The sequence below is a fragment of the Balaenoptera borealis genome (assembly GCF_965194805.1).
Source record: "Balaenoptera borealis genome assembly, chromosome: 20".
Classification (NCBI taxonomy): Eukaryota; Metazoa; Chordata; class Mammalia; order Artiodactyla; family Balaenopteridae; genus Balaenoptera; species Balaenoptera borealis.
In genome coordinates this window covers 46,048,894-46,068,981 of record NC_138879.1, presented here as the reverse complement: position 1 = coordinate 46,068,981, position 20,088 = coordinate 46,048,894, and the positions used below count along the sequence as shown (strand labels likewise).

General features: G+C 36.8%; 1 protein-coding gene across 5 annotated transcripts in view; it reads right to left on the bottom strand.

Moving 5' to 3' along the window:
* TAOK1 (TAO kinase 1) overlaps positions 1-20,088 on the bottom strand; it is a 166,630-nt gene that overhangs the window by 31,057 nt on the left and 115,485 nt on the right. For all 5 annotated transcript variants that reach the window (XM_082372702.1, XM_082372700.1, XM_082372699.1 and 2 more), the window contains 5 exons: positions 18,279-18,446; positions 15,954-16,157; positions 8,154-8,288; positions 3,321-3,557; positions 1,095-1,223 (listed from right to left, as the gene is read on the bottom strand). In XM_082372702.1, coding sequence (XP_082228828.1) covers positions 1,095-1,223; positions 3,321-3,557; positions 8,154-8,288; positions 15,954-16,157; positions 18,279-18,446 — 873 coding nt within the window. The remainder of the gene's footprint in view (positions 1-1,094; positions 1,224-3,320; positions 3,558-8,153; positions 8,289-15,953; positions 16,158-18,278; positions 18,447-20,088) is intronic.

Here is a 20,088-nt window from a genome sequence, read left to right as displayed (position 1 = left end):
TTTATTTATTTATTTATTTATTTTTGCCTGCGTTGGGTCTTCGTTGCCATGCACAGGCTTTCTCTAGTTGTGGCGAGCAGGGGCTACTCTTTGTTGCGGTACATGGGTTTCTCATTGCGGTGGCTTCTCCTTGCAGAGCACGGGCTCTAGGCGCGTGGGCTTCAGTAGTTGTGGCTCACGGGCTCTAGAGCGCAGGCTCAGTAATTGTGGCACACAGGCTTAGCTGACGGCATGTGGGATCTTCCCGGAGTAAGGCTCGAACCTGTGTCCCCTGCACTGGCAGGTGTATTCTTAACTATGCGCCACCAGGGAAGCCTGGTATGGTCTACTTTTAAAAAAAGAAATGTGTGGCTTCCTTTCACAGCTCAAGTATTTTTGGGGCGGGGGCTCCCTTCCTCCCCAAAGTAGCGGGGGCTGGGGCAGGAAAGGGATGCGGCAGGTGACAATGAGGGCCTGGCCTACCCCTCCCTCCCAGCTGCCCCCACCCTGCCAGTGCCCCACCTCTGCATTGTGGCTCCCCTGTAACCTCCTTTAATCTCATCTGTCTCAAGGGGAGCTCTGTCTGTCCATGTTATTTATTGCTACCCCTGCCTGGTCTCCTGCCCCCACACCTGGCCCCAGGGCCTCTACGGAGGGACATGAAATAAATGCCCTGAAGCCAAATACCCATCTAGATCCTGATGATTTCGGACCCGTCCTTGGGGAGCCTGTCACCCGCCTCCTTGCCCTTTCCTGGGTCCTCAGGGATTCTAGCCCTGAGCCCAGGCCAGCCGCCCTTAAGTTGCTTCCACGTTGATCACAGCTCAAGTATTTTATTTCTAGTGAGTCAGTTATTTAGTAAGTGCATATGAAAGCTATTATAAATAAAATAATTTATATTTTTAGGAGATGATTCTTTTTAGATCCTACTCAATTGAAGATCTCTGTTGAAGAGTAACTGATTAAAATCAATGCCTTCATTCAAACTGGTAAACATTTAGTGGCCACAAACAACAAAAGAAGAATTTATCCTAATGGTTCTATGAGTCTATCAACATCAATAGATAAAATCAATAAGTAGAAAACTGGCTTGAAAAATTTTATAAAATAGATACCTCCTTAAGCTGTTCTTTTCGAAGTTTATATTCTCTTTTCTGGGACTCCAAAAAGCTGTTTAGTTCTTTCTTCTGTTGGGCCTGAATATGTTGCTGAAATTTTTTCTCTTCATTGGCCATCACTTTAGCCTATGGGAAATTTAAAAAATGGATCAAATTAGTTAAGTAGATTCAAAGCAACAGTTTAATATATACCACTAAGGATATTTTTTCCCTTAAGAACATAAAATCAGTATAAGCATTACCAATACCAATTACATAGCATCTTATTATTTGAATTTCAGAGAACCAGTAAAATGGAACTCATCTTTAATATGTTGATCTTTTACAGAATCAAAACGTTTTCACCTTTTTAAAAATTTAACAATATGTCCTCCCCCAAGAAAATAAAATATATATTTATCCACAAATATAATTAAGTCATAACCTTTTATCTAGATTGATTTGTATATTAAATAATGTAATATACTCCTCTTCAAATTAAACCCTGACCTTTAACTTATATATTAAGTAATATGAAAATGTTAAATATTAGATACATATCATACTGTTTTATTTCTGATTATATAGGCAATGCATATTCATTGTAGATCATTTAGGAAATACAGAAAAACACAAAAAAATCTTGTATGATTTTACCACCCAGAGATAACCAATATAAACATTTTGGTGCACACCCTCCCTACTTACTTCTATGCATACATACATTTTAAATAAATCTGTAATCATATTGCACATCCTATTTCATGATTTGCTTTTCTAAATATGTTAGTATCTACCTCTTTCCGAGTTATTAAAAATACTATCCAATGCCCAACAGGATTCTAAATATCTATACATTCTTTCATCAAATTATTTCAAAAGCAAATAATTATTTACTCTGTAAATTATTTTCCCAAATTCTCTATTATGAGAGGGTAGTTCTTCTATTTTGGGGGGAAAGGCTGAACAGGGTAACTATAATAAATAATGCCTCAATGTGGACAAGCCAGACACATTTCTAGATATTGTGTGAATTTACAGAGAACCTTACATTTTACCTGACAAATGTGACTATCAAAATAAAATTTAACTGATGGGACATCAAAAACATTAGAAGAGGGGCTTCCCTGGTGGCGCAGTGGTTGAGAATCTGCCTGCCAATGCAGGGGACACGGGTTCGAGCCCTGGTCTGGGATGATCCCACATGCCGCGGAGCAACTGGGCCCGTGAGCCACAAGTACTGAGCCTGCGTGTCTGGAGCCTGTGCTCCGCAACAAGAGAGGCCACGACAGTGAGAGGCCCGCGCACAGCAATGAAGAGTGGCCCCCGCTCGCCACAACTAGAGAAAGTTCTCGCACAGAAACGAAGACCCAACACAGCCAAAAGTAAAAATTAATTAATTAATTAATTAATTAAAAATATATCTATATATATATTTAAAAAAAAAGAAAAAAAGAATCGGCCTTCCAATGCAGGGGACACGGGTTCGAGCCCTGGTCTGGGAAGATCCCACATGCCGCAGAGCAACGAAGCCTGTGTGCCACAACCACTGAGCCTGAGCTCTAGAGCCTGTGAGCCACAACTACTGAGCCTGTGTGCCACAACTACTGAAACCCGCATGCCTAGAGCCCGTGCTCTGCAACAAGAGAAGCCACCGCAATGAGAAGCGCGTACACTGCAACAAAGAGTAGCCCCCACTCGCTGCAATTAGAGAAAGCCTGCGCGCAGCAATGAAGACCCAATGCAGCCAAAAATAAATAAATAAATAAATATTTTTTAAAAAAACCAAACCCACAAATGGGCTAAATCTTAATCTGAACCTCTTTTATTATCTCTAACATTCTCTGTAATCTTCAATTATTCTGATATTAAAATGCTGCTATAAATTTAAGATAGGTCTCCAAAAATCACAGAGAATCATGAATGATTTTTCGAGACCTAAATCACCTATTGATAGGTGATTAACAAACTCCTCAGATAATCAGGGTACCTAGGGCCTAGAATGGTTGCATGATTTACCCACTGTGATACTATAAAACTATCAGTGTCAGGAAATAATCCCACATCTGTTGGTTCCCAGACTCAGTACCTGATATTATACAAGTTATATAAATGTTTCTTCCTTTCCCCAACTGATTTGCTTGGTTCTGGGGAAGATATATCCTAACATCAAAATGCCATCTTGGTTAATTCTGAGATGGTTACAATCTAGAGTAAATAAATTAGTAATACTGAATCAGCCACCTCTTTTTCCATGGCAGCCTGATGTTTCTTGATAAGTTTCTCCATTTCTGCAGCAAAATTGTTACGTTGTGTTTCAAGATCTTTGTCTAATCTGAGGCGATGTTCATCCATCTCAGCCTTTAACTTATTTTCCAGAGTCATCAGCTGCTTTTGATGTTGCCGCCTCATTCTCTTGTAGCCAGACATTTGTTCTCTAAGCTCAGAGTCCTGCTCATGTTCTTGCATTTGCCTTGTAACCTAGACACACAAACAATGGAGAGAAAAGAATAAAATTAAGCAAAACATTTTTATTTCAGAAGCATTTTAGACCACTCTACTATTGAGCCAAGTAGACAATCACTGTAAGAGATTCCAGTGAGCAGTTTCCAATTAAATTTCCAGGTGGTCTCCTAAAGAAATAGACACGCTGGTTCTAAAGTTTATATTGGAATGTAAAGGACCTACAATAGCCAAAACAATCTTGAGGGAAAAAAAGTTGGAAGACACACATTTCAGTAATCCAAACAATGTGGAATTGGTGGAAGAACAGGCTGAATAGATCAAAGGAACAGAATAAAATCTAGAAATAGACCCAAATATATTTAGTCAATTGATTTTCCACCAAAAAGTCAATTCAAAGAGGAAAAAATGTGTTATCATCAAATTCTGCTCACGCAACTGGTTCTCTGTATATAAAAGCAAAAGCAAAAATCTTGACTTCTGTATCACTCTATATACAAAAATTAATTTGAGAATCATTTGACATAAACACGATATCCAGAATTATAAAGTAGGAAAAAAACCAAAATATCTTCATGACCATAGCACAGGCAAATATTTCTTGGGCAGGACACAAAAAGCACTGACTATAAAGACAAAAATGTATAAACTGAATTTTTTAATTGAGGTAAAATTCACATAATATAAAATTAATCATTTTAAAGTGAACAACCCAGCAGCATTTAGTATATTCACAATGTTAGGCAACCACCACCTCTATCTACTTAAAAGACAGTTTTACCACCTCAGAAGAAAACCCTGTACCTGTTATGCAGCTGCTCCCCATTCTCCCCTTTTGGTAACCACCAATCTGTTTTCTGTCTCTAAGGATTTATCTACTTTGGATACTTCATATAAATAGAGTCATATAATATGTGACCTTTTGTGTCTGGCTTCTTTAATTTAGCATGTTTTCAAGGTTCATCCATGTTGTATAGCATGTATCAGTATTTCATTCCTTTTTATAGCTAAATAATATTCCACTGTTTGCATATATCATAATTTGTTTATACATTCATCCACTGGTGAATATTAATATCTGTGTTGTTTCCACTTTTTGGGTATTGTGAATAGTGCTGCTGTGAACATGTGTGTAGTGTACTTGTTTGAGTAACTGTTTTCAATTCTTTTGGGTATATACCTAGTAGTAGAACAGCTGGGTCATGTGGTAAATCTATGTTTACGTTTTTGAGGCATCATCAACTGTTTTCCACAGCAGCTGAACCACTTTACATTCCTTCCAGCAATATACAGGAGTTCCAATTTCTCTGCACTCCCTCCAACACTTGTTATTTTGTTTTTTCTTTTCTTTTCCTTTTTAAAAAAGATATCTGTACCTTCCTATTCACTGCAGCATTATTATTATTTTTTAAAATTTATTTATTTATTTATTTATGGCTGCGTTGGGTCTTCGTTGCTGCACGCAGGCTTTCTCTAGTTGCAGCAAGTGGGAGCTACTCTTTCTTGCAGTGCACAGGCTTCTCACTGCAGTGGCTTCTCTTGTTGCGGAGCATGGGCTCTAGGCACGCGGGCTTAAGTAGTTGCAGCACGCAGGCTCAGTAGTTATGGCTCACGGGCTCTGGAGCACAGGCTCAGTAGTTGTGGCGCACGGGCTTAGTTGCTCCGCAGCATGTGGGATCTCCCCGGACCAGGGCTCGAACCCATGTCCCCTGCATTTGCAGGCGGATTCTTAACCACTGTGCCACCAGGGAAGGCCCTCTGTTTTTAAAAAATAGCCATCCTAGTGGATGTGAGGTGGTACCTCTTTGTGGTTTTGATTTGCATTTCCCAAATGACTAATGATGTTGAGCACTTTTCATGTGCTTGTTAGCCATTTGTATATATTCTTTGCAGAAATGTTTATTCAAGTCCTTTACCTATGTTTTAATTTGGTTGTTTAAATTGGAATTTAAAACTAAAAAAATTTTAACCTCTCATCAAGACAACAGTAAGAAAAAGACTAGGTAAACCACAGATGAAGAAAAAACATTTACAAGATATATATGAGATATAATACTTGTAACCAGACTATATAAAGAACTCGTACAAATCAATATTATAATGTGAACATCTGAATAAGAAACCAGGCAAAAGAGTTGAAGAGACACTTCACTAAAGAAGAAATATGAACAGACAATAAGCACATGAAAAGGTGCTTATTACAGTGACATCTTTAGTCACAGGAAAATGCAAAAAACAAACAAAAAAATCCACTATGAGATTCCATTTCACACCCACTACAATGGCTAAAAAAAGTGACAACACCAAATGTTGGAGAGGATACAGACCAACTGGAACTCTTACACATTGCTGATAGGCATGTGAAATGGTACAACCATTTTGGAAAACTGACAGAGGAAGTTAAACATATATATACCCCATGACTCAGCAATTCTACTCTTAGGTATTTACCAAAAAGAAATTAACACATAATGTTCACATAAAGGCTTGTATAAGAATGTTTATAACAATCTTATGCATAATAGCCCCAAACAGGAATCAAACCAAGTGTTCCTCAATAGAAGAATGGATTAAAATATTGTGGTATATTCACACAATGAAAATATATTTACAGTAATAAAAAAGAATGAACTTTGATGAACACAATATAGATGAATCTCAAAAACATTAAGCTGAGCAAAATAAGCCAGACACAAAAGAGTACATTCTGTGTGATTCCACCGATATAAAAATCCAAAAACAGAACTAACAACAGTGAAGAAACAAAGTGGTGGTCATGAGAGTGGAGAGTTGACTAAAGAGGGGTATGAGGAAACTTTCTGGAACGACAATAAATTTTAATTTTTTTTTTTTTTTTAGTCGATGGTTAACATAATGTGTACCACTAAAAATACTTCAAATTGAATACCTAAGATCTACGCATTTTATTGTATGAAAAAAATCCAAGGCATAAGTCAGACTGAGTTATGGTACGTGGTAATCATATTGAATAATATAGCTACTCATATCTTTGCACACAAATATACCTACTCTCTGAATGTTTTACTTGAAATAAATGGACTTACTAGGTTTAAGGATATGGATCTTAAGTTTTCTAAAACTTTTTTTTTTTTTTAATTTATTTATTTTTGGCTGTGTTGGGTCTTCATTTCTGCATACAGGCTTTCTCTAGTTGTGGTGTGCGGGGCTACTCTTTGTTGCGATACGAGAGCTTCTCATTGCGGTGGCTTCTCTTGTTGCGGAGCACGGGCTCTAGGCACCCTGGCTTCAGTAGTTGCAGCACGCGGCCTTCAGTAGTTGCAGCATGCAGGCTCAGTAGTTGTGGCTCACGGGCTCTAGAGCACAGGCTCAGTAGTTGTGGCGCAAGGGCTTAGTTGCTCCACGGCATGTGGGATCTTCCCGGACCAGGGCTCGAACCGTGTCCCCTGCATTGGCAGGCGGATTCTCAACCACTGCGCCACCAGGGAAGCCCTAAAGCCATAACTTTTTAAGACTGTCCTTACGGAACTCCCTTGCGGTCCAGTGGTTAGGACTCCTGGTTGGAGAATTAACATCCCGCAAGCCATGCAGTGCAGCACAACTAACTAACTAACTAACTAACTAACTAACTAACTAACTAACTAACTAATTAACTGACTAAATAAATAAATAGTGTCCTTAATTAATTTGAGGGAGCCAAAATTTGGGACAGAAGGCTTGCTTGGGAAACACTTAATATGTGCCCAGTCACAAAGATGTTTTCCCACAAGCTGGCCCCTGTCCAGGTATTTATTAAAATAGTCATGAAAAAATTAAGCAATCATTGTTTGCTACTTGCTCTGTTCAAAGAATTATTTACATGTTGTAGAATAGTAGGAATGACTTGACTTATGGTAGGGGATGGTGTTCTTGACCTTAGACATCATTCAGATTCATGGGCCACAGCATGGGATTTATAACATCTGCTATGTAGTTGATAATTCAGGTAACTCCCATATATTTTTTTCTTTCTGTCATATTTTCTAATAACCTATTTTCCCTTTGATATCTTAATATATTTTCTTTCTATCCCTAGTAAGTATTCTTTATCATGTTTTGGTCCTACATATCTGACTGATTAGGGTTATGAGTACCCCAGTATAACAACATCCTTGTAATGAACAAATAATCCATTTTTATTATTTGGGAAATCAGAAGAACTACATTTTGAATATATCAAATTGGACTACTTGCTATTTCCCAAACATCCCCCCCCCGCTCATTTTGGTCAATTCTTAGGTGGAAATTACATTTTTCCTCTCCCCCGTGCCTAAAACCAACTAATTATTAAAGGCTCAGATGATTTATTTTATAAATACCCCCTTTATGCCCCGATTCAAAGGTAATCTGAATTCCTATTTAGTACCTTTTAGCCCTCTTAAGCTAATTCAATATATTCTAATATATTACTTATTTGTGCACACATCTCTCAGAGTGCTTTGTATAATATCTTTCTCATAAGAGGTAGTTAAATGTTGAATAAATGTTTTGCAAAATAAACCCCGAATAAATAAAAAAGAGATAATTATACTTGAGTATAGATAGGTGCCAATGTCCAACATGAAAAATATATTTCTAATTTGCAGTAGAACATACCAGTGATGCCGTCCGTATAGTAGCAAAGTGTTCTCGATTACGGTAGTGTGATTTATGACGAGATACTTGGGGTGGAGATTGTGGATCTGATGCCCTTGTTCTAGGATCTCCCTCTTCTCTGTAATTTTCTTCCTCCTAGGCAAAGAAACAGACATTACTATCTGAGGAGAACACAGTTCACGTGAACTTTCAAGAAAGTTAAAGGTTAAACACAACTTGATCAATAAATCTCAAGGACATAATTTTAAAAAGCAAAAACAAAAAATGGGAACGCTGACATTTTATTTTCAACACAATTTGAATCAGGAGACATTATTTCCTCAGTGTATGAAATAGCACACAGATTCAGGATAAGGAAATGTATATGGCTAGAGTTATTAATATTCATTAAATGCAAAATTAAAAAGCTTTAACATAACTTAAAAACAAAGATAATAAAGCATGCAGCCAGTATTTTAAACAGCAGTAATAAAGTAAATTACTCTAAGGCTCTTGGGTTTTAGAAGTAATAATATAGCTTAAAAAGATCTTTATAATACTTCTGCCATTTGTCCAAGTAAACAAAAAATAGTTATACAAATTTTTAGAACTTATGTCTTTCTTGACATATACCTTAGTTCATTAACTGAAGAGGAAGTCAACTAGCAACCAACTAATTGTGGGAATAATCTTTTTACAGCTAATCCTCTTACCTAAGAATATAAAAATTAAACATGATTTTTCCCTAAATAACACTACTACTTAACTAAATCATTCTTGAAAACTGTGTGTTAAAACATTTGTAATATAAATTTTTCCATTTTAACCATTTTTACGTATACAATTCAGTGGCGTCAATTATATTTTCAATGCTGTGCCACCATCCTCACTATTTCCCAAACTTTTTCATCACCCCAAATGGAAATTCTGTATCCATTAGCAAAAATTCTCCATTTCATCCTCCAGTCAGCCCCTGGTAACCTCTAATCCACTTTCTGTCTCTATGAATTTGTCTATTCTAGATAGTTCATATAAGTGGAATTATACATTATTTGTCCTTTTACATCTGATGTATATCATTTAGCATAATGTTTTCAAGGTTCACTAATGTTGTAGCATGTATCAGAATTTCATTCCTTTTTACAGCTGAAAAATATTCATCATTATGTATATACCATGGTATTCTTTATCCATTTATCTGTTGAGGAACACTTGTACTGGTTCCACCTTTTAGCTATTATTCCTAATAACTTTCTAGGTAACACTGCAAGCTGTGAAGTTTAAAAGGAAGCATTCCTATTAACTGCTAAAAGGAGTTATCTGATCTTCAAATATTTTCAAGAAAATTTAAAATCTTGCATTTGAAAGTATGAAGACTAATATACTAAACACCGGTATTTCCTAAACCCAGAATTTATATTTTTCCATAATTACACTAAGTTTTATCTTAAAGATGTAAACATTATGGATAATGCAAAAGTCACTTTTGGTCACCACCCATCCTACCCCATTCTCCCACTCTTCAAAGGTAACCGTTATATTATAATGAATTTCATGAGTAAACCTACTATTTTTTTTTATCTACTATTTTTAAATACTTTATTTTCCATCTAAGTAACTTCAAATAATACATTATATATAGTATTCCTGTATTTCTTCTTCTAAGATTTTTAAAAATATTTTTTGTATTCTCAAAACATTAGTTTCCCAAATGCAGACATTACATTGGGAATTAACAAGCCTATTGCCATTCTAAAATAAGTTACCTAAAATTGTTCCAAACTTCTGAAACAGCAAAGAAAAAAAAAAAAATCTCGAAGGGGATTAGGAACCAAGATGGCGCAGTAGAAGGACGCGCTCTCCCTCCCTCTTGCAAGAACACCAGAATCACAACTAACTGCTGGACAATCATCGACAGGAAGACACTGGAACCCACCAAAAAAAGATACCCCACATCCAAAGACAAAGGAGAAGCCACAATGAGACGGTAGAAGGGGTGCAATCACAGTAAAATCAAATGCCATAACTGCTGGGTGGGTGACTCACAGACTGGAGAACACTTATACCACAGAAGTCCACCCACTGGAGTGAAGGTTCTGAGCCCCATGTCAGGTTCCCAACCTGGGGGTCCGGCAACGGGAGGAGGAATTCCTAGAGAATCAGACTTTGAAGGCTAGTGGGATTTGACTGCAGGACTTCGACAGGACTGGGGGAAACAGAGACTCCACTCTTGGAGGGCACACACAAAGCAGTGTGCGCATCAGGACCCAGGGGAAGGAGAAGTGACCCCAGGGGAGAATGAACCAGACCTACCTGCTAGTGTTGGCGGGTCTCCTGCACAGGCGGGGGGTGGCACTGTTTCACCGTGGGGACAAGGACACTGGCAGCGGAAGTTCTGGGAAGTACTCCTTTGCATGAGCCCTCCCAGAGTCCGCCATTAGCCCCACCAAAAAGCCCAGGTAGGCTCCAGTGTTGGGTTGCCTCAGGCCAAACAACCAACAGGGAGGGAACCCAGCCCCACCCATCAGCAGTCAAGCAGATTAAAAGTTTTACTGAGCTCTGCCCACCACAGCAACAGTCAGCTCTACCCACCACCAGTCCCTCCCATCAGGAAACTTGCACAAGCTTCTTAGATAGCCTCATCCAACAGAGGGCAGACAGCAGAAGCAAGAAGAACTACAATCCTGCAGCCTGTGGAACAAAAACCACATTCACAGAAAGATAGACAAGATGAAAAGGCAGAGGGCTATGTACCAGATGAAGGAACAAGATAAAACCCCAGAAAAACAACTAAATGAAGTGGAGATAGGCAACCTTCCAGAAAAAGAATTCAGAATAAGGATAGTGAAGATGATCCAGGACCTCGGAAAAAGAATGGAGGCAAAGATCGAGAAGATGCAAGAAATGTTTAACAAAGACCTAGAAGAATTAAAGAACAAACAAACAGAGATGAACAATACAATAACTGAAATGAAAACTACACTAGAAGGAATCAATAGCAGAATAACTGAGGCAGAAGAACAGATAAGTGACCTGGAAGACAGAACAGTGGAATTCACTGCTGCGGAACAGAATAAAGAAAAAAGAATGAAAAGAAATGAAGACAGCCTAAGAGACTTCTGGGACAACATTAAACGCAACAACGTTTGCATTATAGGGGTCCCAGAAGGAGAAGAGAGAGAGAAAGGACCCGAGAAAATATTTGAAGACATTATAGTCGAAAACTTCCCTAACATGGGAAAGGAAATAGCCAGCCACCCAAGTCCAGGAAGCGCAGAGAGTCCCATACAGGATAAACCCAAGGAGAAACACGCCGAGACACAAGTAATCAAACTGGCAAAAATTAAAGACAAAGAAAAATTATTGAAAGCAGCAAGGGAAAAACGACAAATAACATACAAGGGAACTCCCATAAGGTTAACAGCTGATTTCTCAGCAGAAACTCTACAAGCCAGAAGGGAGTGGCATGATATACTTAAAGTGATGAAAGGGAAGAACCTACAACCAAGATTACTCTACCCGGCAAGGATCTCATTCAGATTCGATGGAGAAATCAAAAGCTTTACAGACAAGCAAAAGCTAAGGGAATTCAGCACCACCAAACCAGCTCTACAACAAATGCTAAAGGAACTTCTCTAAGGGGGAACACAAGAGAAGAAAAGGACCTACAAAAACAAACCTAAAACAATTAAGAAAATGGTCATAGGAACATACATATCGATAATTACCTTAAACGTGAATGGATTAAAGGCTCCAACCAAAAGACACAGGCTCGCTGAATGGATACAAAAACAAGACCAATCTATATGCTGTCTACAAGAGACCCACTTCAGACCTAGGGACACATACAGACTGAAAGGGAGGGGATGGAAAAAGATATTCCATGCAAATGGAAATCAAAAGAAAGCTGGACTAGCAATACTCATATCAGATAAAATAGACTTTAAAATAAAGAATGTTACAAGACACAAGGAAGGACACTACATAATGATCAAGGGATCAATCCAAGAAGAAGATATAACAATTATAAATATATATGCACCCAACATAGGAGAACCTCAATACATAAGGCAACTGCTAACAGCTATAAAAGAGGAAATCGACAGTAACACAACAATAGTGGGGGACTTTAACACCTCATTTACACCAATGGACAGATCATCCAAAATGAAAATAAATAAGGAAACAGAAGCTTTAAATGACACAACAGACCAGATAGGTTTAATTGATATTTATAGGACATTCCATCCAGAAACAGCAGATTACATATTCTTCTCAAGTGCGCACGGAACATTCTCCAGGTTAGATCACATCTTGGGTCACAAATCAAGCCACAATAAATTTAAGAAAATTGAAATCATATCAAGCATCTTTTCTGACCACAACGCTATGAGATTAGAAATGAATTACAGGGAAAAAAACGTAAAAAACACAAACACATGGACACTAAACAATACGTTACTAAATAACCAAGAGATCACTGAAGAAATCAAAGAGGAAATCAAAAAATACTTAGAGACAAATGACAATGAAAACACGATGACCCAAAACCTAAGGGATGCAGCAAAAGCAGTTCTAAGAGGGAAGTTTATAGCTATACAAGCCTACCTAAAGAAACAAGAAAAATCTCAAATAAACAATCTAACCTTACACCTAAAGGAACTAGACAAAGAAGAACAAACAAAACCCAAAGTTAGCAGAAGGAAAGAAATCATAAAGATCAGAGAAGAAATAAATGAAATAGAAACAAAACAATAACAAGGATCAATAAAACTAAAAGCTGGTTCTTTGAGAAGATAAACAAAATTGATAAACCATTAGCCAGAATCATCAAGAAAAAGAGGGAGAGGACTCAAATCAATAAAATTAGAAATGAAAAAGGAGAAGTTACAACAGACACCACAGAAATACAAAGCATCCTAAGAGACTACTACAAGCAACTTTATGCCAATAAAATGGACAACTGGAAGAAATGGACAAATTCTTAGAAAGGTATAACCTTCCAAGACTGAACCAGGAAGAAACAGAAAATATGAACAGAACAATCACAAGTAATGAAATTGAAACTGTGATTAAAAATCTTCCAACAAACAAAAGTCCAGGACCAGACGGCTTCACAGGTGAATTCTATCAAACATTTAGAGAAGAGCTAACACCCACCCTTCTCAAACTCTTCCAAAAAACTGCAGAGGGAGGAACACTACCAAACTCATTCTATGAGGCCACATCACCCTGATACCAAAACCAGACAAAGATACTACAAAAAAAGAAAATTACAGACCAATATCACTGATGAATATAGATGCAAAAATCCTCAGCAAAATACTAGCAAACAGAATCCAACAACACATTAAAAGGATCATATACCATGATCAAGTGGGATTTATCCCAGGGATGCAAGGATTCTTCAATATACGCAAATCAATCAATGTGATACACCATATTAACAAATTGAAGAAGAAAAACCATATGATCATCTCAATAGATGCAGAAAGAGCTTTTGACAATATTCAACACCCGTTTATGATAAAAACTCTCCAAGAAGTGGGCATAGAGAGAACCTACCTCAACATAATAAAGGCCATATATGACAAACCCACAGCAAACATCATTCTCAATGGTGAAAAAATGAAAGCATTTCCTCTAAGATCAGGAACGAGACAAGGATGTCCACACTCATCACTATCATTCAACATAGTTTTGGAAGTCCTAGCCACGGCAATCAGAGAAGAAAAAGAAATAAAAGGAATACAAATTGGAAAAGAAGAAGTAAAACTGTCACTGTTTGCAGATGGCATGACACTTTACATAGAGAATCCTAAAGATGCCACCAGAAAACTACTAGAGCTAATCAATGAATTTGGTAAGGTTGCAGGATACAAAATTAATGCACAGAAATCTCTTGCATTCCTATACACTAATGATGAAAAATCTGAAAGAGAAATTAAGGAAACACTCTCATTTACCATTGCAACAAAAAGAATAAAATATCTAGGAATAAACCTACCTAGGGAGACAAAAGACCTGTATGCAGAAAACTATAAGACACTGATGAAAGAAATTAAAGATGATACCAACAGATGGAGAGATATACCATGTTCTTGGATTGGAAGAATCAATATTGTGAACATGACTATACTACCCAAAGCAATCTACAGATTCAATGCAATCCCTATAAAATTACCAATGGCATTTTTTACGGAATTAGAACCAAAACTCTTAAAATGTGTATGGAGACACAAAAGACCCCAAATAGCCAAAGCAGTCTTGAGGGAAAAAAATGGAGCAGGAGGAATCAGACTCCCTGACTTCAGACTATACTACAAAGCTACAGTAATCAAGACAATATGGTACTGGCACAAAAACAGAAACATAGATCAATGGAACAAGGTAGAAAGCCCAGAGATAAACCCATGCACTTATGGTCAACTAATCTATGACAAAGGAGGCAAGGATGTACAATGGAGAAAAGACAGCCTCTTCAATAAGTGGTGCTGGGAAAACTGGACAGCTACATGTAAAAGAATGAAATTAGAACACTCCCTAACACCATACACAAAAATAAACTCAAAGTGGATTAGAGACCTAAATGTAAGACCGGACACTATAAAACTCTTAGAGGAAAACATAGGAAGAACACTCTTTGACATAAATCACAGCAAGATCTTTTTTGATCCACCTCCTAGAGTAATGGAAATAAAAACAAAAGTAAACAAATGGGACCTAATGAAACTTAAAAGCTTTTGCACAGCAAAGGAAACTATAAACAAGACGAAAAGACAACCCTCAGAATGGGAGAAAATATTTGCAAATGAATCAATGGACAAAGGATTAATCTCCAAAATATATAAACAGCTCATGCAGCTCAATATTAAAGAAACAAACAATCCAATCCAAAAATGGGCAGAAGATCTAAATAGACATTTCTCCAAAGAAGACATACAGATATGGCCAAGAAGCACATGAAAAGCTGCTCAACATCACTAATTATTAGAGAAATGCAAATCAAAACTACAATGAGGTATCACCTCACACCAGTTAGAATGGGCATCATCAGAAAATCGACAAACAACAAATGCTGGAGAGGGTGTGGAGAAAAAGGAACCCTCTTGCACTGTTGGTGGGAATGTAAATTGATACAGCCACTATGGAGAACAGTATGCAGGTTCCTTAAAAAAGTAAAAATAGAATTACTATATGATCCAGCAATCCCACTACTGGGTATATACCCAGAGAAAACCATAATTCAAAAAGATACATGCACCCCAATGTTCACTGCAGCACTATTTACAATAGCCAGGTCATGGAAGCAACCTAAATGCACATCAACATATGAACGGATAAAGAAGATGTGGTACATATATAAAATGGAATATTACTCAACCATAAAAATGAATGAAATTGGGTCATCTGTTGAGACGTGGATGGATCTAGAGACTGTCATACAGAGTGAAGTAAGTCAGAAAGAGAAAAACAAATATCGTATATTAACACATGAACGTGGAACCTAGAAAAATGGTACAGATGAATCGGTTTGCAAGGCAGAAGTTGAGACACAGATGTAGAGAACAAACGTATGGACACCAAGGGGGGAAAGCCGTGGTGGGGTGGGGATGGTGGTGTGCTGAACTGGGCGATTGGGATTGACATGTATACACTGATGTGTATAAAATTGATGACTAATAAGAATCTGCTGTATAAAAAAATAAATAAAATAAAATTCAAAAATTCAAAAAAAAAAAATCTCCTCTTAAACTAATCAGATGAAGAAAATTATTTACCGAAGTAGAAATTTTTTTTCACTGAAATCCAAATACTCACAGGTTTTAAATGGATGACAGAACTATTAGACATCACTGTGTGGTCTCCCTCCATCATGTCTAGCTCACTCTTGTCATCCGAGGCATCTGGAAGACTGTTAACACTACTGCTTTGGCTACTGGCACTGATGGACATACTGGGAATAGACTGATTACTTCCAACACTATTCACTGTTCCTGTCCGTCCAACACCATGATCTTGTTCCTAAGGAAAAAGAGCATTAGGTTCAAATATCTGTATCTCTTTCGATTTCTTGAATACAAGCACCAAGCACACTGCTTGGCACACAGTCTTTAGAAAGTCAGAGGCCTATCATGAGACATTCCCTTTATTTGGTGAGACCAGGAAGTTAACCAACTGCTAATAGAAAAATAAACAAATAAAAATGACCAACAGGTAAATAACAAAAAGCAAACCAACTGTGTGAAAAAGGCAGTTTACCAGTTTTGGGTTATTTCCAAAGTACAGCATTTTCTCTAAATTGTTTGACACTTTTTGAAATCCATTTTTACCAGACATCTCATGGGGTATATACAGAGATTCTGCTCATTTCTTAATGATTCCCATGGTTAAAAGAAGCCCTAACCATGGGAATTCCATGTCAGTCCAGTGGTTAGGACTCTGTGCTTCCAAAAAACAAAAAACAAGCCCTAACCTTTAAAAAAAAAAATCCTAGAAACAACTCCTTTTAGTTGTTATTTTTTTGTTGAAGGCTTTTGAAGTGTATTTTTCTTTCTACTTAAAATATAGTCTCTAGCCTATCCTTCTACCACCAAATAATTTAATTCCTATTTTTCTGTAAATTAAAAATTATGTATTACATATATATGTAGTCACAATCACAAGAATGTTTTTCTGAAGTAACCAGGCAAGCCATGGTATCTGGGTACCAACATTACAATAGTCTTACCATACCAAAATTCTATAAGGTATGCAGAATTTAATAAATATGAACACATGGTATATATAGAGGAACTTTTCTTTTATCTCTAGCCTAACAGAGATGCTGTTATAGATTAAACTACATTAGAATCTTATTAATTTCACAACTTTACTTTACCACAACTTTATTTCATATATCTAAAATAACCGAAAACAATTTTCGAAAGACTATCAAAAGAACTAAAAAACAAAACAAAAATACCCAAAACTGTAGGTTAAGAAAATCTTGCATTTTATAGTTCATTAATTATGTAGCACTATTAAAAAGAAAAGTAACTAACTGCTGCTCCTAGTTTCAGAATGCAAAGTGATCTCTCTCACTGGACAACAGAAAAAACAAATCAAAGCTCTGGAATTCTGACAGATGCAAAGAAGAAAACTGAAAATATTTACAGTAAAAAAGATAACTTTATATGTATATTTCCATGTGAGAAAGTTCTGTAACATATCCATTGCAAATTTATATTTCCATTCTCCTTAAAAGGCAACAGGGAAAGAACTTGACCTTAAGAGTGACAGCTATTTGAATTTGAACCCATATGGCTCTACGTACAGTGAGTTAACCACTGACCCTTGCTTTTACTCATTTGTAAAATGAGTATTTTAGAACTGCATAGATGGAATGAAAGTATGCAGAACTGAAAAGAAGTGTCCCTGGAAGAATGCTTGGTAACTTTCTAATGACTTGTGAGTGAGTACTGTCAACTTCCAGAGTCTATAGTTTCAAATACTTTCAAAAGCATGTCCCACACAATTGGACAATCAGGCAAAAAAAAGGGTTCAGTGGCCAAGAAATTTGAGAGGGACTAGATTAAACAAAGTTGAACCGGTTTCTTTAATACAAGAGTTCTCAGAGCTTTACTATGTATGCCAATGTGCACTATGAAGGGACTGGATTTAAAGAACACAAAACCCTTTTTTCCCACCTGGGATCTTACAGGACCAGTGTTAAGAAAACACAACCTGGGCTTCCCTGGTGGCGCAGTGGTTGAGAATCTGCCTGCCAATGCAGGGGACACGGGTTCGAGCCCTGGTCTGGGAAGATCCCACATGCTGCGGAGCAACTAGGCCCGTGAGCCACAATTACTGAGCCTGCGCGTCTGGAGCCTGTGCTCCGCAACAAGAAAGGCCGCGACAGTGAGAGGCCCGCGCACCGCGATGAAGAGTGGACCCCACTTGCCGCAACCGGAGAAAGCCCTCGCACAGAAACGAAGACCCAACACAGTCAAAACTAAATAAATAAATAAATTAAAAAAAAAAAAAAAAAAGAAAACACAACCTGAGAACCACTGATGTAAGAGATTCGTGATGTAAAAGACAAGTTGCAAAAGTAAAGAAGCCAATGAAGAGAGCTCAATATTTGCATCATTTCTAAATTATTACCTCTTCTTCTTCCTGTGCTTCTACTGCTGGTCCATTATGTGCCTCCTGGAAAAGGAGTTTCTTCATCTTTCGATACTGCAGATTGTCCAGCTCCCTTACTGCATCCTTTGTCCTCTGAATAAGATCTATTAACACTGTTTCAGGGCGCTCCCGAAGAACAAACATGTGCTGGATAAGAGAATGTAAAAGTCAAGTTGAAATCTGTATATTTTTCAATTAGTACAAATGTACCCCTTCTTAGACCCTAGAGATACTATCCTGAATAATCATGATAATGCATAAAATCTATAGCTATTGAATTCTATTACATTTCTGACATCTTATACTTACAAAATTGTCATTTACATATATTCACTCTCTGCCTACAGAACTACCCCTGTACATTTTATAAAAACTTTGCACATCATACTTTTGTTGGTCAACTGAAAATGCAGAGTTGAAATGATAAAAAGGTTTAATTAAACACTAAGAAGTAAGTTCAATTAGAGCCCTAAACAAAGGCTAAAGGTTTACATATTCTTATAACTGATGATTTCACAGAAAAGGCACGTCAGTTCTGAGTTTTATTAGGTTTCAACAGAAATGCATTTACTGACGGTGAATTACTTAATATAAACCTGGATATTACGGGTTTCTTTATATGTTGCATAAACAGTACTCTTCATAAAACACTACCAGTTGATTAAAAGCCATTATATTATTAGTGATTTTTACCACTAACGTTTAATAAAGCTTAACGTTATCAAATAAATAAAAGTAGAAAGAACAATTCCAACTTTAGAATATCACTGCTACATTTTGATACCTTTCTTTTCAGAAATTTTCTATGTATAGACTTTTGTTTTGTAGATACAGTTAGTATATAGATTGCAGAAAGATACTTTCTGTCCTTGAGTTCATGAGATACCCTTGAATTTTTGTAACACTTTTACGTTCTTTGTTAGCCAAATTTATTTCTTCTCTATGCAGAGTCCTAACTATATCATATTTGATTCTACTTTCACTATCATAAGTATTGTTATTTCAAACTCATAAACATGATGCCTACAGAATATTTCATCAAATCTTTATGCCAAAATTATTTAACCATTACCTTAATTCTGGATAGTTATTTCCAACTTTTAATTCTGAGATAAACAGCTTCATGCATAAAAAAAACCTTTTTTCTATTAATTTTTTTCTTTATGATGGATTGTGAAAGAAATGTCATTAGGCCAAAGGGAAAAGAAGCACTTGATAGATATTTCCTATCGTTTCCAATAAGGCTGTGCCAATACACACTATGGACCAGGTAAATGAATACTATATACAGACTTGGGACCTAATCACCAAATACCAAATACCTAGGCCTGGTGGGTTGTCTTATACCCAAAGAGCTTCTTTCACCTATATTATACAAGTGTAAGAAGCAAATCACATTCTTCCTTCTTCCTGAGCCTTAGTTTGGTATGTACCACTATTTACAATATTCAGTCTTCTTACCCAAAAATAATATATCTTAGAAATATTTCTAAGTTTGACAGTTTTCTACATATAGATCTTGCTTATTTTTCACTAACATAATTCCTAGCTTTACTAAACCTTTTGTTGCTATTGTGAATACCAATTTATTCAAGCTTTCATTTCTGACAGTATGAGTGAGCTTACTGCCTAAAATTCCCCAAGCATTACTGAAACTTTATACTGCTCTTCTACATGTTGAAGTTGCAAATAATACTATCGAATATATATAAGATCCTTCCAATTTCTTTGTATCTTTAATTGATGTGTGTTGGTGAAAATAAACTGAATCCCTTTGAAATTCTAAAAC